The sequence below is a fragment of the Chiloscyllium punctatum genome, chromosome 44 (assembly GCF_047496795.1).
Source record: "Chiloscyllium punctatum isolate Juve2018m chromosome 44, sChiPun1.3, whole genome shotgun sequence".
NCBI classification, from domain to species: domain Eukaryota; kingdom Metazoa; phylum Chordata; class Chondrichthyes; order Orectolobiformes; family Hemiscylliidae; genus Chiloscyllium; species Chiloscyllium punctatum.
Genome location: NC_092782.1, coordinates 44,840,936 through 44,864,536, shown reverse-complemented (window position 1 = coordinate 44,864,536; position 23,601 = coordinate 44,840,936). Strand labels below are relative to the sequence as shown.

The 23,601-nt window shown below is 42.5% G+C and overlaps 1 protein-coding gene and 1 long non-coding RNA gene across 5 annotated transcripts in view; one reads left to right on the top strand and one right to left on the bottom strand.

The window, feature by feature from the left end:
* Positions 1 to 21,951, bottom strand: part of LOC140466936 (uncharacterized) — a 30,118-nt gene extending 8,167 nt beyond the window's left edge. Inside the window, exons 1-2 of the long non-coding RNA XR_011955306.1 lie at positions 21,839 to 21,951; positions 8,681 to 8,788 (exon numbers count right to left, since the gene is read on the bottom strand). This is a non-coding gene — a long non-coding RNA (uncharacterized lncRNA). The remainder of the gene's footprint in view (positions 1 to 8,680; positions 8,789 to 21,838) is intronic.
* LOC140466935 (inosine-5'-monophosphate dehydrogenase 1) overlaps positions 5,125 to 23,601 on the top strand; it is a 51,335-nt gene continuing 32,858 nt past the window's right edge. For 2 of the 4 annotated variants that reach the window (XM_072562795.1, XM_072562796.1), the window contains exons 1-2: positions 5,125 to 5,726; positions 22,183 to 22,281. In XM_072562795.1, coding sequence (XP_072418896.1) covers positions 5,506 to 5,726; positions 22,183 to 22,281 — 320 coding nt within the window. In that variant the 5' untranslated portion in view covers positions 5,125 to 5,505. The remainder of the gene's footprint in view (positions 5,727 to 22,182; positions 22,282 to 23,601) is intronic. The other 2 variants (XM_072562798.1, XM_072562797.1) reach the window with 2 other exon arrangements.

Sequence of the window (23,601 nt, the reverse complement as noted above, 5' to 3'; positions counted from 1 at the left end):
GTTCGAAGTCTGTTGGTAGCTCAAATTCCTCAGCAATCTCCCAAATGTATACTATTTCTTTTCAAATGTTTAATCACTCCTGCATTTCTGCAGAAACTTCTCAATCTGGTTGAGCTGTTGCATAGTAGAATGAATGTTGGAGTCCTTTACCTGAAGTTTCTTACTAATAAGGTTGACCTCAAACGAGATATCATACCACAAAATGAGTGAAACTACAAATTTGAACTTGCAAAGGCGAGAGAAGCAGAAGAGCTTACACGCACTGTATTACCAGATGGTCCTGTTAGGATAGTATCATCAGAAATTTCAATTTGTACATCATAGAAATTCCAACTTCCGTTACAAAAAGAGACTTGGAGGCAACAATTCAACTCTCCTGTCTTGTTTAAATAAATGTTATGTGGGCAGAAAGATTCCCAATGCATGTTGAACTTAAAAAAAGCACAAAAGTTGCCTGCCACTTCAATTGTTCCTTGGCCAATATCTCTGATTCCGGCTTTCCTGCAATGCTGGAGTGAAGTCAGCGCACTTGGGAATCCTGCAGCCTTCTGGACTTAATAACGAGTTCAACAATTTTAGGGCCTGAGCACCTTTTGTCCATGTCCTTACTCAACCCCCACACACCAGGTCTTGTCATCACATGGGCTGCTGCCTTAAACAGTCTATTGTCAGCCACTAATGGTCCCCGTTCATAATATTGATTCTCCTAGATTGACCTATACCTATTCCTTTGTCTACCCAACTGTGTTCGTCTCTTTCTCAGGCTTTCATGCTCATCCATTGGTTACCCCACCCCATCCCACACTCCCATCTTCAGCAAATATACCAATCTTTCCCTGGCTATAATCAGTTTTGAAGAAGGGTCACTGGACCCAAACATTAACTCTGCTTTAACTCCACAGATGCTGCCCAACCTATTAAGTTTTTCTGACAATTTCTGTTTTTGTTTCTGATTTCCAGCATCCACAGTTCTTTACGTAGTTTTGTTACCTTTTTTACTTGAACATGCCACTGCAATTTGTTTTCTCCATTCTATTTTTGGCCAAGAAGGAAAACAAAACAGTAAAACTTGCAAATACCACACACTGGTCTGACCTGTTTTGTATATCTAATAGAAGTGCTCTAGTACAACCAGTACATTTGATGCTCTGAACTACCACCATCTTGAAGTAAGTTGTCTTCATTTTGATTTGGAGGAGCCGGTGTTAGACTAGGGTAGACCACCTGATGAAGAAGCAGTGTTTCAAAAGCTAGTGCTTTCAAATAAATCTGTTGGACTATAACCTAGCGTTGTGTGATTTTTAACTTTAGCCTTCATTTTGATTTTTTTAAACTCACTTGTGAAATGTGGGTATTGTTGGCTGGCCAGTATTTATTTCCTGTCCCTAGCTGCCCTTGAGAAGGTGGTGGTGAGCTGTCTTCTTGAACTGCTGCAGTCCATGTGCTGTCATTTGACCCAGAATGCCATGAAGGAGGGAATTCCATTTTTGACCAAGCAACAATGAAAGTATGGCGATATATTTCCAAGTTAAGATGATGGATGTCTTGGAGTGGAGCTTGCAAGTGGTGGTGTTCCCATGAATTTGCTGACCTTGTCCTTCCAGACAGAAGTAGTCATGGATTTGGAAAGTACTACCTAAGGATCTTTTGTGAATTTCTGCATTTTGTAGATAGCACACACTGCTGCTACTGAGCATTTGTGATGAAGGGAGTGGATGCTGTTGAATGTGGTGCCAAGCAACTGGGCTTGTCCCGGATGATGTCAAGCTTCTTGAGTGCTATTGGAACTGCATCCATCCAGTCAAGTGGATAACTCTATCTTGAAGTGAGCTGCCTTTGTGTTGATGTGCACTGCTTCTAATTTGGTGTTTGTCAAATCGAAGATATTTGCAGAAGGAATCATTTCGCTTTGCCGGTCCTTTTATCTGTTCAACTTTTACAAGTACAGTATTTGATACTTTTATTTAAAAGAGGTAACATAATAGTATACCTTTTTAAATAGAAAAAAAACCTCTTCAGGCAAATTGTAAACACGTTAAAGTCTAGTGGACTAATCAACATTCTAGTTTGATTAGATTAGATTCCCTAAATTATGAAACAGGCCCTTCAGCCGAACAAGTCCACATCGACCCTCCAAAGAGTAACCCACCCAGACTCATTCCCCTTGCCTAATGCATCTAACACTATGGGCAATTTAGCAAGGCCAATTCACCTGACCTGCCATTTTTGGACTATGGGAGGAAACCAAAGCACCTGGAGGAAACCCACACAGACACAGGGAGAATGTGCAAACTCCACACAGGAGACGGGTATCAAACCTGGCGCGTGAGGCAGCAGTGTTTGCCTAAATGATCAGACTGGCCCAGTCCATAACTGACTTTTCCTTTTCTGATGTCACCATGTGCAAGATATTTGCAACCTTGATCTTTCAATGGTGTAGCAATGAGCACAATCTGACTCTTAGTGTCCTTCATTATCGTCCTTGATAAATCCTACAATCTAGGAATCTACAGTCTGTATAATGGTTTCATTTCCAGATTGTTAACTTGCATATAAAAAGCCTGTGAATGTTTCTCTACAGTCGAATGAGGAACCTCTCGCACCTTCAACACTACTGGTGATGTTTAGGTGCCTTGCTCATCAAAGATTAATGAATGACAGGACATGGTTGGGATGTTTGTGTTCAGAGTTGTTGGAGTTAGTTCATCTGTACTCTGCAGTGAATACTTTCCTTCAGTGCTAAGCCCTTAACAGTGCTGGCACAATAGTATTTTCCACTTTCTATTTCAATTGCCTCAGTTGGTTGTTTATATATGTTCAAATAAATGGTTCCCTTCCATTTGCATTCTCTGACAGGCTTTTATTTTGAAACTCATTTTAGAGAAAGACGTTGCTTGTAAATTTTTCTTTTGAGTAATTCACCTGCGCCCTTCCCTGCTAGAAAACTGTGGATGGCCAAAACACAAGTTTCTTGTTTTTGGCCAACATGATTGTGTCTGTAAAAACAATTCCAGTGGACTGGACTGTTAATGATCATTCACTGCATGCTGAGGAATGTAAAAGACATTCCTGACCCTGATGGTCAGGAAATATCAGCCCACCTGGAAGAATCTGAGAATTTAGTTGAACCATTGGGAAACAGAATTGTTGCCTCCCGGCCATTTGACCTCCTTGGCTGCCCTTCTAAAAACTCTAGGTGGACCTGGAAGAGCCTGCCCACTAAGTCAATGTACTCGAGGATTAATATTGCATCAGCATATTGGAGGATTAACACCAAATGAGTGTCCTGGAAGAGTAAACTGAGCCAATGTATTGGGGAGGTAAAATTGATTCAGTGCACTTGGAGGAGTAATACTGAGGTTACACTCGAGTCGATATCCTGGAAGAGTAACACTGAGTGAGTGAATTTGTGGAGTAACATTGAGTCAGTGTATGGGCAGAAGTACACCAAGTTAGTGTACTGGAAGAAAAACCCCAAGTGAGTATACTCCAAGAGTCCATCAGAGAGGCCATAAGACAGACACAGTAACAGAGGTAGGCCATTCAATCCATCTAGTCTGCTCCACCATTTAATGAGATCATGGCTGATTTGATAATCCTTAACTCCACTTTCCTGCCTTTTCCCCATTACCCTTGATTCCATTATTAATTACAAATCTATCTCAACTTTGAATATACTCAACTCAACGACACAGCCACTACAAGTTGAGGATTCCATAAATTCACTTCCCTATGAGAAAAGAAATTTCTTCTCATTTGTCTTAAATTGGCAAAACCTTATTCTGAGATTATGTCCTCTTTTATAGCATAGAACAGTACAGCACAGGAAGGGGCCCTTCGGCCTACAATGTTGTGCGAAACATGATACCAAATTAAACTAATCTCTCTGTCTGCCCTTGGTCCATATCCTTCCATTCCTTGCATATTCACGTGTTTATCTAATTCCATTCCTTGTATATTCATGTGCTTACCTAAAAGTCTTTTCAATGCCCCTATCACATTTGCCTCCACTATCACCCTGGCAGCATATTCCAGACTCATATTACTCTCTGTGTAAAATAACTTGCCCCTTATATCTCCTTTGATCTTTGCCTCTCTCACCTTAAAGCCATGCCTCCTAGTATTAGACATTTCAACTCACAGAAGAAGATCCTGAACCATCAACTCTATTTAAGCATCTCATAATTTTACTTACTTCTATCAAGTCTCCACTTAGCCTCTGCTGCTCCAGGGAAAACAACCTGAGTTTTTCTAGCCTCTCCTTATGTTGTAGACTCTCCAACCAGGGAACACAACCTTGCAATATCTACCCTGTTAAGGTCCCTAAGAATCTTGTATGTTTGAACAATGTTTCCCCTCATTCTTCCAAACTCCAATGAGTATCGGCCCAACTTACTCAACGTTTTCTCATAAAATAATCCCTCCATATCGGGGATCAGGCTAGTGAATCACCTTTGGAACACCTCCAACGGCAGTAGCTTTTTTTCCCCTAGATAAGGAAGAGAGTTTTCTTAGATAAGATAAGGGAGTTTAGCTATGCTCAATGTAATTGGCAAGTCAGATCAAAACAAACATTGATAATTCCAGCCGCATTGTAGCACACAATAAATATGTGAAGTACATGACAACGGAAAGGAAGGCGTACACCTGTTCTGAAATGTAATCAGCTGATATAGGGCTATATTTTCACTTCTCACACCTACTTGTAAGATGTGTAGGCTTTCATGCAGACTGCATGTAACTAAATGTTTGAAACACAAGATTTTAGCATGGGTCATAAATAGCAAGATGAAAAAAGGGGAGAAGTATTAGATTGTCCCAAGCTGTAAGGATTCTCCGAGTTTTCTCTGTTCAGCTATTATGCTGCTGTTCATTGCACACTCACATGTAGCTACATTGCTCTCAGGGGTGCGAGTAGAAGCACTAAAGGGAATAGTTGACATGAGTTTGTGTTTGTGTGTTTGTCAAAGGGGCGGGACTTGCAGGAACAACATTGTTTCGCTTGAGTGTCCAATCCTCTTTAACAATGTGACGTCTGGCACTGTCAGAATAAGGCTAATCTAGAGCTGTAGGGCTGGGCTACAGAACAAAAATACTCTCTAATGTACACCAGCTGAGAACAGAAGAGACGAGAGAAAGGGAAAGGAGAGAGAGTAATCATCCATTGTCATAAATTTACAATCAAAATAATGTATATTCAAATATTTTACTACATTTCATTTGGAAAGCATCTATTTTTCTAAGAGATTTTTAAAATAATTGTACCAATTTAGAAGTTGTTGCTGTTTTACATGGACCCTAGGGCAGTGTGAAGTAAATTTACATTTGCTGAACTGTTTCAAGAATATCTCTTGGTGTTTTGTTGATCCTGAATGGTGAGCTTACGGTGGTAGGATGTCTGGGCAGTATTCAGTTTGATTCCCTCAACACCATCTGCCTTCCCCGGTGAACTGTACACTTCGACACTTGGAAGGTTCTGGAAGTTATTTTCTTGAGAGCGGGGAAATGGACAGGCAGTGTTACGGTGGATTTAGTGACTCAGAGCACGACTTTTACCGGATTGATTATCGGACAATTGTGGGAGAAATGGACCCAACTCAGCCTCGAGGTGATCAGTTCTCCCCCGGGGTGGGACATCCAAGTGTGTCCCACCACGGGCATGGACATGAGACAGCAGCACAGCGATATACTGCCACCAGAATTCAAGCTGGCTATGCACCTGAAAGGTAAGGTAGGGTAAGGGGGAGGAAGGGTGGAGGCTCTAAATGTTTTACAAAATACAATTCATAATATCAGTAGAATCTGAATAAGAGCTTAAAGAACTTGAGGTAGTGATAAAAATTAAGTACCATTTGGAGGGATTTGGTGGAAGGGGTTGCAAGAGTCAGCATTCTTTAACCCCAAGGCCACTAATGCCAATTGGATTGCACTCATGACCTAACCGTTATCAGATAATTCAACACAAATCTGGAACAGAGCCCTCCCAGCCTGTATTACATGAGGTGCTTGCAGCTTTACTGCTGGTGCCATCAGTTCAGCAAAGTCCACTCATTTAGGGACAATCTCCCTTCATCTCCCAGAATGTAACTGTCTCTGTCAAAGAGAAAGGAAAAAGATTGAGAGATTATTGAGTCTTGAAGGACAGTGATTTAGAGATCAGTTCGAATCTACTTATCTGCTACTATTTGCTCTGTTTTAAGATTACTTTATGTCATTATAAATAAACATTGTTGCAATAAATACGACCCCTCTCTTAATAATTAGTCAGTGGTGGACTTTTTCTCATAAACACTGTTCCCAGTGTATATGAGAAAATAAAGTAATTGCTATTGTAAAATTAGTTTTCCTATATTGTGAGAATCTGACTTTATTACTATGTCGGCAGTATGCACTAAATTAACAAGTTACCTAAGTATAACTTCTCATATTATGCAGTAATGACTGCATCCAATATTTATTAATTAAGAGGGCTGTTATTCAGCTTTCGTTCAGTAGGGTTGGAAATACATCACTGCTGCCTCATGTATGTAAGTAGGTGCCTAAGTTCCTGTCTTGCTATTTGAAGTCACAGCACAGAAGCATTGTCAGCAGACATTTCTCCGTCTTTTATATTTACCGCTTCAGTAACACATGATTACAAAGTAATTTGTATGATCCTGAGATTCAGGTACCAAAGGCCCAATGAACCTCAAGCCAATCAGGCAGTGATGGTGTAATAAGGGGGCCTTTCACTGGAATCAGGTCCTTGGGGGAAAAGATCCTGCTGAGCAAGAGGTGCCAGTGAACTAGAGCCAATGTAGCTCTCATGTTCATCAACACTGCTTTGGAGGCCATAGTTGCTGCCTAAAGGGCCTGACTCTGAGATCAGGTCAGGTCACAGGTAAGTAATGTGCAGAGGAGTTGAGTTTTACAAGGTGGGAGTTGTGGGAGACAAGACAGGGTATCAGTAGCAAGGGAAGGAATGGCTGTTAGCAAGCTTTCCTATGTTCAGTCCTCAATCTAATTGAGTTTAATAAAGGGACCCCACACCAGAAAGTGGTAGGGCAATCCCTGTGTCAGCATTATGAGGTTATTAAATTGTCAAAGATGAAATAGTGGTAGCTTTCCAGAAAAAAAAACTTTCAAGTAAAACGTATGAATGACACATATCAGTCCAACTTATCTTTAAACTTCTAAATGGGGTCTACTGACTGATACATTTTAAACTGATGTTTTTCCCTCTGGGTTGTCAGATAGGTAGAATGAATATTATGGGGAATTTTAATCTACTTACAAATTGGAAAAATCAGAAGAGAAAATGAAATGCCCAGATGAGCATGTCATAGAATTATTTTCAGAATAGTTTCTTAGAACAGCATGTTCTAGAGCCAATCAGAGAGTATTTTATATTAGACCTGGTATTATGCAACAAAATAACTGCGGTCAAACATGGCTGTGTTATTGCACTGATCCTCCTCTCCACCTTCTTTGCCACAATAATATCCCAGGTCCAAGAAGCTTCCCACTGGAGTTAGGAAACTGCTCAAATTGTTGTCTCCAGTCCAGAAACAAGACCACTCCAAATTCTGCTTTCAAGTTGCAATGTGCAGATGATGCTTCTGTGTGTAAACACTCAGACGCTAAACACCAACCTATTATCTCTGCACTCACAGAGGCAGAGCAGAGAATGGACAAGGGTCCTTCACCAGCCTACTACTGCCACACAATACTGATAGTTGACTATCAAGATCTACGGCAAGCCACTGAACAATGTGGATTAATTCCCATATCTTGGCAACCTCTTCTCAGTGAGGGCAGGTGTCAACAATGAAAATTTAACATTGCTCCAGTGTGCAGCACAGCCTTTGACCGTCTGAGGAATTGAAAGTTTGATGACAAAGGTCTTAAACCTGACACCAAACTCATGGTTTGCAAGCTCGCAGTGGTCGCTTGTCCTTCCATGTGTGTCGGAGACATGGACAATATGCGGCAGACACCTCAAATCCATGTGGTCACCAGTGGTATCTTTACAAAATCTTGCAAATCCAGTGACAGGAGAGATATACAATAATCAATGTTCTGTCTGAGGCCAACATCTCGAGTACTGGGGGACTCTATGATCAAACAACTGCATTGAATGTATCATATTGTCTACATCCCTAATACTAAACTGGAGTAGAAAGATCCACTGGCCATCTCAAGCATCTCTGACAGGCCCAGGTGGAGGCCAAGTGTAAACAGAGGAAGGAGTATTCCACCTCATCAAACACCACCTGCCCTGCCTGTGATGGGATGTGCCAATCTAACATTGAATTGTTTCATCACTACAGGATCCACAGCACTGCTGTGGGAGAAAGTTATCCTCATTCCCAAGAAAATATGTCACCATAATAACTAGCCTTAATACAAGTTGAGCTTTTAAAAATTATTCATTCATTCACAGGATGAAGGCATCGCTGGCTAGGCCAGCATTTCTTATCCATCCCTAATTGCCCTTAGGGATGTTAAACATCAACCACGTTGCCTGGATGTAGTCACATGTAGAATGTAAGGATGGCACTTTCCTTCCCAAAAGGACATTAATGAACCAGATGGACTTTTAGACAATCATCAACGCATTCCTAATTCCAGATTTTTATATCGAGTTCAAACTCTACCATCTGCCAAGGTGGGATTTGAACCCTGGTCGCAAGAACATTACCTGAGTCTTTGGATTAAGAGTCCAGTGATAATACCACTAGGCTGTCGCGTCCCCATTTATTTGTGTCGGTCATTGGGATGTTCATTAGCTGGGCCTCATGACCCTGCTCTGAAAAACAGGAATGCAAAGGTTGGTATCAACACCTCAATTGTCTGACATCGGCAATTGCAGGCCAGAATGAAAACTGAACTTGAGGCCTCTATGCTCAGTACCACACTAGGTGGTCCATTTGTGATCAGAATCTCTCTCTCGAGACAGCTAGTTATTGAGGACTCCAGCCTGATGAATACCCTTTAGTTGTCCATCAGACAAGGTGGGAGATGAGAGTCGCTTGCCAAGAATCTCTGCTAAATTCTTTCAGAAATGGGTGGGACTAGAGTGAAATTTAGATGTCAAATCTAGATGTCAAATCATTGTGTAAACATAATTAATGTTGCAGGAAATATTCCCAGGAAGTTTTACCAAATCAGTAATTACAAACTGATTTGACAAAATAACAAACATGAAGTTTTCCCTCTGTAAGATCATATAGGGACCTGGCTGAGATTGATTACAAATGCCTTGAAAGAAAAGCTATTTTTGTTTGGTTTAATTATTGTCTATTTTACATCTCACCTGACTTTTACTTACCATGGAAGTCAATGGAATTAAAAATTTGGAGCAGTTTATAACTAAGGGGTCTTGCAATCTTCAGACCATTTCAGAATGTAAAACAAACACACTAATGGCATGAAGTTGCCCAGCTAAGCATGAGCCATGTCCAGGAGTTGCTTGGAAACTGCACTACAATTGTTGTCTCATTTCCTGGAGAGGTGATGATGGCCTGAAATATTCCATTATCTCTGGAGATTAAAGTAGAGCTGCTCATTGCTTGGGGCAATTTGCAACCAACACCCATTTGCACACAGTTAAAAATCACACAACACCAGGTTATAGTCCAACAGGTTTAATTGGAAGCACACTAGCTTTCGGAGCGACGCTCCTTCATCAGGTGATAGTTACAATCACCTGACGAAGGAGCGTCGCTCCGAAAGCTAGTGTGCTTCCAATTAAACCTGTTGGACTATAACCTGGTGTTGTGCGATTTTTTAACATTGTACACCCCAGTTCAACACCGGCATCTCCAAACCACTTGCACACAGCTTTCAGTATTCCTGCTGCTTGATCTCTTTTCCTGGGCTGTCTGTTAGTTGGATATTTACCAAAATAAGGTTAGCTAATTCCTTCACTTGGATGCTCTCCTCTAAGATAACAATCCCAAAGGAATTCAGTGGGTGGTAGAGTAATCCCAGCTTCCAACCAGTTAGGGAAAAGCAGCACTTAAGTGGAATTATTTAGTAGAATACTGATCACACAACCTTTCTCACACATAGATATGAGAACAGGAAGAGACCACTGAGCCTATACTGTGTCCTACCATTGAATTAATTCATGGTTGATTTATATCTCAACTCCATTTACCCACCTTTGCTCTACAGAACATAGAACAGTACAGCACAGTAACAGGCCCTTTGGCCCATCACATCTGCACTGAGCATGTATCCCCCTAAAATCAATTGATCCTAATTTTGAAAGCTTCATTCAATCTCAGTATGTCCATACAATATAGGTACACCCACATTGTTGTTTGGGTGGGAATTCCACAATTTGACACTTAAACAGTCAGGAAACAGAGATGGTTTGGTTCGCAACCTGGTGCGGAAAATACATTTGCTGGACCTTGGAGTGAACTCAGACCATATGGACATGCTGAGATTCAATGAAGCTTTAAAAATTAGGATCAATTGATTTTTGTGGGGCATAGAACTAAGGTGGATAAATGGAGTTGAGATATAGATCAACTATGATTTGCCCAATGTAAGATACTCCATTACGTAGTGTCACCTGTAAAACTAGGATTATACAACACTCTAAGCCATTGACATATATGGTATCAGGGTGAGGCCACCACAGAGTTCCATTGCAAACATTGCTTTTCATGTCCTGCCAGTTGGAGAAGTCTGTCTTCACTTGCTGTCTTCTAAATCTCATGTGCTTGATCTCCACACAATTATCCATTGTAGTACAATAGTGCAGAGCAAACCCATCTACTATCTCTGTCTATGGGAATCACAGAATCCCTACAATATGGAAACAGACCATTTGGCCCATCGCATCTACACAGACCCTCCAAAGAGCATACCCACAGACCCACCCATACCCTATCCCTGTAACCCTGCTTTTCCACCTAGTCACTCAGCTTTTCCATGGCTAATCCACCTAATCTATACATCCCTGGGTGCTGTAGGCAATTTTCCATGGCCAATCCATCTAACCTGCACATCTTTGGACTGTGGGAGGAAACTGGAGCACCTGGAGGAAACCCATGCAGATAGAATGTGTGCAAACTCCACACTGACAGTCGCCCAAGGGTGGAGTTGAACCCAGGCTCCTGTGACGCAGCAGTGTTAACCACTGATCCACATGACAGTCATGATACACAGTCACAGACGTACTGTGGCAGAATCACAGGTACAGGCAAAGTAGTCTACTTGATTGGCAGTCTGCCCACCATCTTCAACATTCATCCCCTGATGCATAGGGGTAGCAGTGTGTGTTGTATAAGACCATCGGTATCTGAAAGTCTGAATACTGAGGAGTGCCTTAAGTACCACACACTATGATGATGTCAAATGGATTTTTAGGTTAGAATAGTTTCTGATATTGAAGAGGTAAGATCTATATACTAGTCGTCCTCATAGCCATTACTACAGAGACTATCATAACAATGTAACCTGTATCTAGTAACTAACTTGTAAGAAACTAGTTCGACATTTAGTTCGACAAAGAAATAGTTTACCTCTACCTCTAGATGAAGGAGTCCCTGTAGATTCCTACATTCAAAGGCATGGCAACAAACCTACCCCATGATGATGTGTAGACTTGAGCTAAATGCATGTACAACAGTGTATACCATATACAAGATACACTGTAGCAACAGATCAATGCTCCTTTGTCAGCATCTTCCAAACTGCAACCTCTAACATCTGGAAGGACAAGGTTAGCAAATGCATGAAAACACCACAAACTGCAAGTTTTGTCCAAGCTACAATCATCCTGACATGAAACCGTGTAATTATCCTTGGACCAAAATCCTGTAACTCCCTTCCTAATAGCATGCCCTGCCACTGTGTGTGTGTGTGTTGGGGAGGGGAATACAAGTCCACATTCAGATCACATCACTATACAGGGAAGTCATAGGCAGATTTTGGAGCTACGACTTGGAGGCTGAAATTTATCCTATGTATGCTTAGTTGATGTTAATTGTAAATGTGATAAATGGTTTCATAGCAGCATTCAAGAGATTGCTGACATTCATTTAGAGTCACAGAGATATATAGCATAGAAACATTTGTCCAACTCATCCATGCCGACTAGATATTCTAAATAAATCTAGTCCCATTTGCCAGCATTTGGCCCATAGCCTTCTGAACACTCCTTATTCATAAACACATCCAGATGCCTTTTGAATGTTGTAATTGTACCAGACTCCGCCACTTCCTCCGACAGCTCATTCCAAACTCACACCACCGTCTGCGTGAAAAAGTTACCCCTCAGGTCCCTTTTTAATCTTTGCCCTCTCACCGTAAACCTATGGCCTCTAGTTTTGGACTCCCCCACCCCGGGGAAAAGACCTTGCCTATTTACTCTATCCTTGCCCTCTTTGATTTTATAGTCACCCCACAGCCTCCGATTCTTTCGGCAAAATAGCCCCAATCTATTCAGCCTCTCCCTCTAGCTCAAACCCTGACAACATGCAAGTCTTTTCTGAACCCTTTCAAGTTTCACAACAATCTTCCGATAGCAGGGAGATAGAATTGCACGCAGTATTCCAATATTGGCTTAACTGATGTCCTGTACAGCAGCAACATGACCTCCCAATTCTTATACTCAATGCACTGACCAAAAAAGGCAAGCATACCAAATGCCTTCTTCACTATCCTATCTACCTGGGATTCCACTTTCAAGGAACAATGAACCTGCACTCCAAGATCTTTTTATTCAGCAATACTCCACAGATCTTACCATTAAGTGTATAAATCCTGCCCTAATTTGTCTTTCAAAATACAGCACCTTCTATTTATCTAAATTAAAGTCCATCTGCCACTCCTCACCCCATTAGCCTATCTGATCAAGATCCTATTGTACTCTGAGGTAATCTTTGCTGTCCACTATACCACCAACTTTGGTGTCTTCTGCAAACTTACTAACCATACCTCCTGTGTTTGAGGCAATTCTTGTTAGAGGTACATGTTACATCACTATTATTGATCAGTGTAGTTCTACAATTATGTCTCTTGCTGCTCTAAGTTCAATATCCTGTGTCGTTACCTCCATCCCCAATGCATTACAATAATCTACTTCTAACCTTTTTCATTCTCAGGGCCTGAGAAATGTGAAACTGTTTCCCTGTCTCAGTCTTGCGTTCTTCACTCATGCACCAACTTTGATGTCATCTAATCATTACTTCCTGAAGTTAAACATTAATATTGAATTTTCCATGAGATTTAGTCAGTTACCTTACGCAAAAGACAAGGATGATGGTCATCCAGGTGATGGTAAATGTCAGTGATTCATCTCAGAAACAGAGATGTGACCCCCCTCACACTTTCATGATTAATAGTTACTGTTCCTGTTACTAACGTGTATTGCTATACAATGTCTGTTGCTATGGAATTCTTCACTGTAGCAAAGAACACCAATGTCAAGTAAGCAAAAAATAGCAGATGTGGAGTTGCAATTGAATTGAAAACCATGGTCTAGTGAAAAGCTTGTGTTCAAATGCTAAACCTAACTGGTAGCAATTGTTGACTCCTTTTTTGCAGTTCCAGAAACACACTTGAAGAATTCCGCTCTTAGCTCTGGTCTTCTGAATTCTGTCCTGGATAAAATCTGGGTTTAGTGTGGTTCTAACAACTAACTCTAACAGAGATTAACATTCTGGTTTGGCTCTCCCAGCAGAGGCCTGGGAAAATGATGTTTTTAGTGTACGTCTTTGGCTGTAATTGAATTCAACTCTCCAAACTAAAATGCAAATCAAACCAAATTGAAATATGACTGAGGGTAGCAGGTCACATTTAGAGCAGGGATTCTCATGATTGATTGTAGCTTTAGTTTTGGAAGAGGGGGTAAATTGGAAAACTGTTTCACCACTTGATGCAGGTTGGTGCAATGGTATGATTCCTCTTCTCACAATTGCAAGGATCGAAGTTGCAAAACTGAATGTTGTCAATAGGAAATGAACATCATCTGTTTTAATTGTATTTTGCATCATTATACTTTTACTGACTCAAAATTCTCCAAAGAAATTGTTATTCAGGTGAGGCCCTTTCCTGTAATAACTCACTGTCAACATAGAGTTATTTGTTAGTTCAGTAAAATGCAAATCAGCCAAATGCATTTTTAATAAAGGATTGAGATGAATTCTGATCTATAAAGCTCTTCCAGTTCCATTCATTCTTTGTGGTTTTTTATTTCGTAATTGTTGATTTTTTTAACATTCAAGTTCTGATCATTGTAAAGACTACATGTGCTGATGTGTTGTTCTTTCACTTTGGATTGTGAAAAACATTTAAGTTCTTTTTTAATACTAACCTGTTTGAACGTATTTGACAAACCTTCAGGGCAGGTGTGAGGTGAAACCAGACAGAAGTACACTACTACAGCACCACAAGAACCCCAAGTATTTAATATTCACTGCATTGTCTGAACATTGAAAGTGTTGTGTTGCATGTCGTAGCCCTGGTTCATTCTGTGTCACCTTGCACTAATTCAAGTCAATCTATTGTATATTTTTATCTTAAATATTTTGAACACAAGTTAGTTCTTTTACAGGAAATTACTAAGTATGAGGCAGGTTTAGTGGATCACCAATGCTTATATGCAATATTTTTTAATCAAACAATTTAATTTGAATTTAATTTGTCTCATTTGCTCTCCATACCTAAATCACTTTGCAAATCCTTTAATGCATGCCTGACTCATCTGCTTTTTGTTTTTATTATCAGTTAACGTGATGACTGTATAGTTAATTCCAGTATCCAGGTCATATTTGTAGATTAAGAAATTAAGGGCATAAGTGCTGACCTCTCTGTGGAGTAATGCCAACTAGTACATAGCAGGATGTTACACCTATCAACATTACTTTATTTTCCCCAATCTTAACCAAATTGTTGTCAAAAATGTACCTTTCAACAAAACACTGCACTTTAAAAATACTTCATTTTTTTTTCTGTCAATCAGCGTCAGATTATCTGGACATTAACACATTGCTATGACCTTAGTTGTATAAATTGACAGCCATGTTTCCTACATTACAACAATGACTACACTTTTAAACAGTACTTAATTTACTATAAAATGTCTTGTGATGCCTCAAGGTCATGAAAGCCATTTTATAGATGTAAGTAATTATTTCCTTCACTTCTCTTCTTTCTCTTCCTCTCTTTCTTCCTTTTTCACCTTTTGTCTTTGACAAGTTTACTTGTCTTTCTTTGACACAGGAATGATGGAATAACTCATTTATTTGCCAGTGTTTGGAGTCCCAGACCTCAACTAAAGCTGAGGAATAGAGTAGTAGTTATAATTCTTGGAATTATTCAAGCCAAAATTGGATGCTGTATTGTTAGGAAGAATCATAAGATCCTGGCGATAAAATGGGCCAGATGACCTTCCTCACCTGTAATGAACTTGACTATACAATGTAATACATTGTACCTTAAATGCTTTGGGATGCTTTTAACAAAGCACACGTATTACTATTTTATTTGTCCTGTTCCTTCATTCTGTGACTATATTTTTCACATATGTTTTTGCAAACTTATCATTATTACTTTAAATGCTCCACTTCATCTCAGCAAAGAGTTAATAAGCAATATAACACAATTAGTTTGCCTCTTCTTTTGACGTTTGCCACTTTGAAAGCATATTTGAAATTGTCTGGTTCTTGCCGAATGCTGATTCACAGTGATTTTATTGATAGTCTGGCCACCAGTCCCTTGAGCGTCCACTATTTTATTTTAGTTTCTGTGGAGTTAGTTACAGCTCTTTAGTTTGTGTACGTGATAAAACATTAGGAGGATGGCAACATATTGGATCTTGTATTAGGACAAACAGGGCAGCAGCTGCCTTCTTGAGTTGTTTTCCAACAACCTGACTGTCCATCTGTCTTTAAATACTTTTTATCTGTTCCTCTATTTATTGCCCGATCACCTTCCAGCTACCTCTCGGCATTCAGTTTTTGCCATGTTTCCATCTTTCTTCATGTTTCTGACTGTTTCTTCCTACACTCATCTATTTTTGTGGTTTTTTTTCAATGTTTTAACTTTCTGCATGTATTTCTATCCCTGTCGCTCCTATCTGTCTCACTTTGTTTCTATGTTTTTCTATTTGACCTTTGTCTCTCTTTACAACCAACCTGGCTCTCTTTTATTCTCTCTTGAAGTCCATATGACCGTACTTGTCCTCCTCTTTCTATCTCATTTATTTGGGTTTGGTTCATTGGACTGGAAGCAACAGTAACAGCCCCTTCCTCAGTGTGCGCAACTTGGCATCAGATGATATCAGATGATATAGTTAAAACCAACATTTTGCGATGTGCATATTAATAAATCCTTGTGTAAGATTTGATTTGATTTGATTTGATTTATTATTGTCACATGTACTGAGATACAGCGAAAAGCATTGTTTGTCATTGTCATATCCAGGCAAATCATACCTTACATTAGTACATCAGGGTAATAGAACAGAATGTAGAGCATAGTGTTACAGCCACATAGAAGGTGCAGAGAAAGATCAACTCTAATATATGAGAAGTTCATTCAAAATTTCAAACTTTTGTACCTTCTGCCCGATGGAAGAGGGTGAAAGAGAGTTTAACCAGGTGGGAGGGATTTTTGATTATGTTGCCTGCTTTCCCAAGGCAGTGGGAAGTATGGCCAGAAGACAGAGTCAATGGTTTACATGATGGACTGTGCTATGTTCACAACTCTCTAATTTCTTGTGGTCTTGGGCAGAGTGGTTGCCATACCAAGAGGTGATGCATCAGAATAGAATGCTTTCTGTGGTGCATCTATAAAAATTGGTAAGTCAACGTGGATATGCCAAATTTCCTTAGTCTTCTGAGGAAGTAGAGACAAGGTAATGAGAAATGGATCAGTAACCAACATTTGTGAAACTTTCCAAGAAATGGGCATTTATCAGTAATCTTAAAAATCATAATTCTGTAGTGAAAACAATACAAATAGATTACAAAAAATTATTGTTTCTCTCACAACCTCACCATGTTCCAAAGCACTAGACAGCTAATGCAGTACTTTAGAAGTATGGTCACTGTTGTCATGTAGGAAACGAGACAGTCAATGTGCTCCGCAAGATCCTGAGTACAGTAATGAAAAGTGGCTAGACAATCTGTTTTTAGTAATGTTTGTTGAGGGCTAAGTATTGCCATGGGCATCATAGAGAACGCCTGCTCTTCTAAGCTATATGATAGGATTTTACATCCACCAGAGTGTGCTAATAGCATTTCTGATACTGCAATGTTCCCTCAGCAGCACCTTTTGAAACCAGCCTTCAGTGCTGCTTCTTTTAAGGACAGCTAGTTTGTCTGCCATATTCTGAAGAAACCAATTATAGTGCACACACACTACACAGCAAGACCTGGTTAGGCCAAGTAGCTTGTAAGGTGTAATTATCCACATTATTCAAACGTAGTGTATCAAGCGGGTCTGGCAGTATCTGTAGAAAGCAGATTAAACATTATAAGAACCTTTGTTCCTCCTACTGCAGCCTCTCCTACATTGGGGATACCTCCACTCACTTTTCAAGAGCAGCCCTTGAGTATGTCTTTTTAATTCTCAAATTCAGCCCCACTCTGAACTCTTTTTCCTTCACATCCAATATGTTTTTAATGAAGTTCAATGTAAATTTGACAAATAGAACCACACCTTTCCCATAGGCACTCTACAATCTCTAGATTCAATGTTAAATTCAACAGTTTCTGATTATAATCTCTGCTCCCTTTTGTTCTTTTTTATTTTTGGATGGCACTTAGACCACAATACATAGGAGCAGAAGGAGGCCATTTGGCCCATTTGAATCTGCTGTGCCATTCAATAAGATCATAACTGATCTGATAATCTTCAACTGTACTTTCCTACTTTATCCCAACACTTCATTTGCTTACTGATTAAATACTTGTCTATCTCAGCCTTGAATGTAATTAACAACCCAGCCTCTTCAACCATCTGGTTATCCTCCATGTTGTTGGTAATGATTTTGCTTTTCCAGTTGCATCTCCTCTAAACACATCTTTGCCTTCTTTATTTGTTGCATTACCATCCCTTTTGATTTACAGTATCAACCTTATTGTCTTTTGATCTCTTATCCTATATTCTACTATAGACCTGCTCTGGTATTATCATTTGTCTGTTCCAATACATTTTTAAAACCTTTGACCTAACATTTTCCAGTTTCAATGAGATATCGAGTTGAAATGTTAACTGTTTCTCTGTTCACAGGTGTTGCCAAATCTGCTGGAAAATTTACAATGCTTCTATTTTGTAATTTCAGATTTTGAACATGTGGTATTTTGTTTATGAGTCATTGCAGCAAGCTGTGGTCAGAGTATTATGGTTTAATCTGACTAAGACCACAGACTAAGACCATAGAGATGTACACCATGGAAACAGACCCTTCGGTCCAAATCATCCATGTCAACCAGATATCCTAAGTCCTGCCCTGAATTCCCTCGAAAATGTAGCACCTCACATTTACCTAGATTGAACACCATCTACCACTCTTCGGCTCATCTCATCAAGTTGCCATTGTACTCTGAGGTAACTACTTTGCTTTCCCTACTGCACCACCAATTTTAGTATCATCTGCATATTTACTAAACATTCCTCCTATGGATGTAGGTTTGTTCACTGAGCTGGAAGGTTCATTTTCAGATGTTTCACCACCATTATAGGTAATATCTTCAGTGAGCCTCCAGATGAAGCACTGGTAGTGTAGCCCACTTTCTGTTCATATGTTTGAGTTTCCTTGGGTTGGTGATGCCATTTCATCACTAAAGAGAAGGAAAACAACAACAAATTGCTATTCCTAAAGGTTGCAGTAGAGCGAACAGCCAATGGGGAACTTCAAACCAGCATCTACAGGAAAACACCACATATGGACCAAATATTGAACTACAGAAGCAATTATCCCAACATCCACAAACAAAGCTGCATTAGAACATTATTTCAATAAGATAACACACACTGCAGCACAGAGGAAGTACACAGAGCAGAGGAAAATCACCTATACAGTGTATTCAAAAAGAATGGGTACCCAATGAACACAGTCCACCAATTTCTCAGCAACAAACCCAAATAAGCATACAAAACGCATCCAGAAACCCTTGCCACTCTCCCCTACATCAAAGACATCTTGGAAATGACTGCCACACTCCTCAGACCCCTTGTGTAGCCCACAAACCCACCAGTACATTAAAACAGCAGCTCATGAACTTGAAAGACCATGTACAGACTACAAACAAAATTAATGTCATTTACAAAATATCTTGCAAGAACTGTAACAAACACTACATTGGATAAACAGGCAGAAAGCTAGCTGTTTTCTGATACATGAACATCAACTAGCCACAAAAAGACATGATCCTTTCTCACTAGTATCCTTACATATGGATGAGAAAGGACATCACTTTAACTGGGACAATGCATCCATTTTAGGACAAGCCAAACAGAGACACACACGGGAATTCTGAGAAGCATAGCATTCCAACTGGAACTCTATCAATAAACACATTGACTTGGATCCCATTTGCCCTCCCCCCCCTGAGAAAAAGAACAGGAAATGACATCACCGCAGGCAATGACATCAACCACCCAAGGAAACGCAAACATATAAATAGAAAGCCGGCTACACCAGCAGTGCTTCATCCGGAGGCTCACTGAAAATTTTACCTAGTATGGTGATGAAACATCTGAAAATGAACCTTTCAGCTCAGCGAGCAAACCTACATCCAGAACCTCAACCTGAGCTATAAATCTTCTCAAAAACTCACCACTCCTCCTATGTTCAGATCCAAATCATTTATATAAATAACAAAAAGCAGTGGATACAGCACCAATCTGGTCACATGCCTCCAGCCCGAAAAGCAACCCTCCACTACCACTCTCTGTCTCCTACCTTCTCGCCAATTTTATATCCAAATAGTTAGGTCTCCCTTTATTCCATGTGATCTAACCTTGTCAAACCTCTGAGAAACAACAGTGACATCATAGAATCAAACTTATTTTGACTGTGGTCCTTTGAAGACTTCCCTTCTCTTTCCTGATAGCCCTGCAAAACAATTGATCTGCTGGGTCAAGAATTTGAGAAATGACTGTGGACATTTGGCATTTTCCGTGGTCCATAAGGTTGCATTTTTGACTCAGACCATTGAAAATTTCGGGCTTATATCCCATTCTGGCAATTACAGAGTATGATCTTGGCTGACATTATCGAGGGAGTGTTGCATTGCTGAATGTGTAGTGAGGGTTCTATTTGCTCTCTAAGATGAATATAAAAATGTCTGTCGCATTATTCAAAGACAGGATTTAGTCCTCTTTGTCTGGTCAATGGATAATTTTTCAGCTGGAAGCTATGGTAGAATTTTCCAACGTTCAATATTGGGACCTTTGCTAATCTTGATACATATTAATGATCAGGATCTTGGTATGTAGGGAACAATTTCTAAGTCTGCAGATACCATTAAATGTGGGAGAATTGTAAACTGTGAGGAGTGTGGAACTCCAAAAGGACATTGATAAGTTAGTGCAGTGGGTAGATAGGTGGAGGATGAGATTTAATACTAAGATGTGTGAGGAGATGCACTTTGGTCAGAAGAACACTGAAAAACAATGTAAAGTAGGGATTACAATCCTAAAGGGGTATAGGAGCAAAGGGACCGGAGTGCATGTGCATAGATCAACTGAAGGTAGCAGTACAAGTGAAGTAAAGCATACAGCATTCTCAGCTTTATCAACAGCAGTATAGAGAATAAGAATAGGAAGTTATACATGTAAAAGGTACTTGTTAGACCTTAGCTGGTGTACTGTGTACAGCTGTGGGCTCCACATTATTGAGAAAATGCAACTGAAGTGTCAAAGCAATTTTCATACAAAGCTTCATACAAAAGTTACAAGAATGAATTGAAGTTGGGACTCTTCTGTCGCAAGAGAAGGCTGAGATTTATGGGCAGCACAATGGCTCACATCACCAGGGTCCCAGGTTCAATTCCAGATGTGGGCGACTGTCTGTGTGGAGTTTGCATGTTCTCCCTGTGTCTGTGTGGGTTTCCTCCGGGTGCTCTGGTTTCCTCCCACAGTCCAAACATGTGCAGGTCAGGTGAATTGGCCATGCTAAATTGCCCGTAGTGTTAAGGTGCATTAGTCAGAGGAAAATGGGTTACTCTTCGGAGGGTCGGTGTGGACTTGTTGGGGCCAAAGGGCCTGTTTCCGCACTGTAGAGAATCTATTCTAAAGATGTGATTGAGATTTTTGAAATTACAAGCAGGCTGGACAGAGTAGATGGGGAGAAGCTGTCCCTGCTTTTACAAGAAACAAGAATGAGAGGGAATAAATTTAAAATGACGTGTGAAAAACAACTTTCATGTAGTTAGGCCCTAATTTACTGTTTACAAATGTGAAGAAGGAGGTTCTGGATGAAACTGGTGAGCAGAGATAGGCGGATTACCCGTGGAGAGTGTGGTGCTGGGAAAGCACAGCAGGTCAGGCAGCATCCAAGGGGTAGGAGAATGAATCGACGTTTCGGGAAAAAGCCCTTCATCAGGGTCGCCCGGGGACACGTTGCTGCGGATTCCTTTGTCCGAAACGTCGACTCATTTTCCTACTCCTTGGATGCTGCCTGACCTGCTGTGCTTTTCCAGCACCACACTCTCGACTCTGATCTGCAGCGCTCACTTTCTCCTGGTAGCACCATAGGAGAGAACACGACGGGCCAAATGGCCTCCTTCCCATTCTCTTACCCTCCCCCGTCTTTAATAATTCGGCGAACCCAAAAGCGATCTGAAATTCATTACAAACACCAATAAAACAGCCGCTACTATTTAACCATTCTTGCCAAGGACAAGTTCGACTCGGCGAGAGTTTAAGGCACAATCACAGCGACAGTTAACATCGCGATTTAAACGGCGCAGTCGTTGTGACCTGCGCGTGCGCACTTAGGGCCGGTAGCCACGCGGTGAAGAGGAGGGGGGCAGGGGTATCCGTGCACGCGCACTGGGGCCGGGGTCGCGAGCCCAGGCGTGCTCGAGCCGGCAGGCAGACAGGCCCCGCCCCGTGTGGGCCCGCGGGTTTCACTCGCGCTCTCCCTCAGTCTGACGGCCCGTTCCCCTTCTCTCCCCCCCCCCCCCCCCCCCCCCCCCTCCCCCCCCCCCCCCCCCTGTGTCTCTGCAGCATGGCCGACTACCTCATCAGCGGCGGTACCGGCTATGTGCCCGAGGACGGTCTCACCGCGCAGATACTGTTCGCCTCCTCCGATGGACTCACCTACAAGTAAGTCAGAGCCTTGACAGCCTCCCTGCGGACACGTTGCTCACGTTCCCGGCTCCGCCATGTGCGGTGTCACGGGGGCACCCGGGGCTGAGGCTGAGGACAACCGTCAGCAATCCGCTTCTTTCTGCCCCACTCTGGGAAAGTTAACGGTAAAACGCGGTCCGAATAGCTTGGGGCATTGCCAGCAACACAGTACATCATTACCCACTTATTGTCCATATACCCCCACCCCCTTTAACCACTGACGCCCCTCCCTATCCTATCCCGCCTCAAGCCCCACCCTTCCTCAAAAACGACCTCCCCTCCCCCATTTCCCGCCCCTCCCCCTCTCCCCACCTCCGACTCCCTCCCCCTCTCCCCAACCCCCCACTCCCTCCCCCTCTCCCCACCCCCAACTCTGCCCCACACCCCCTCCCCCCCAACCTTCCCCCCCCAACCTTCCCCCCCTCCCCCCCAACCTTCCCCCCCTCCCCTTCTTCACCCCCCCCTCCCCTTCTTCACCCCCCCCTCCCCTTCTTCACCCCCCCCTCCCCTTCTTCACCCCCCCCTCCCCTTCTTCACCCCCCCCTCCCCTTCTTCACCCCCCCCTCCCCTTCTTCACCCCCCCCTCCCCTTCTTCACCCCCCCTCCCCTTCTTCACCCCCCCTCCCCTTCTTCACCCCCCCCTCCCCTTCTTCACCCCCCCCTCCCCTTCTTCACCCCCCCCTCCCCTTCTTCACCCCCCCCTCCCCTTCTTCACCCCCCCCTCCCCTTCTTCACCCCCCCCTCCCCTTCTTCACCCCCCCTTCCCCTTCTTCACCCCCCTTCCCCTTCTTCACCCCCCCCTTCCCCTTCTTCACCCCCCTCCCCTTCTTCACCCCCATCCATCCCCCCTCCCTCCCCCTCTCCCTCCCTCCCCCTTCTTCCTCCCCCTCCCCCCCCTCCTCCCCCTCCCTCCCTCCCTCCCTCCCTCCCTCCCGTCCTCCCCCTCGCCCTCCCTCCCGTCCTCCCCCTCGCCCTCCCTCCCGTCCTCCCCCTCGCCCTCCCTCCCGTCCTCCCCCTCGCCCTCCCTCCCGTCCTCCCCCTCGCCCTCCCTCCCGTCCTCCCCCTCGCCCTCCCTCCCGTCCTCCCCCTCGCCCTCCCTCCCGTCCTCCCCCTCGCCCTCCCTCCCGTCCTCCCCCTCGCCCTCCCTCCCGTCCTCCCCCTCGCCCTCCCTCCCGTCCTCCCCCTCGCCCTCCCTCCCGTCCTCCCCCTCGCCCTCCCTCCCGTCCCTCCCCCTCGTCCTCCCCTCGCCCTCCCGTCCTCCCCCTCGCCCCTCCCTCCCGTCCCTCCCCCTCGGCC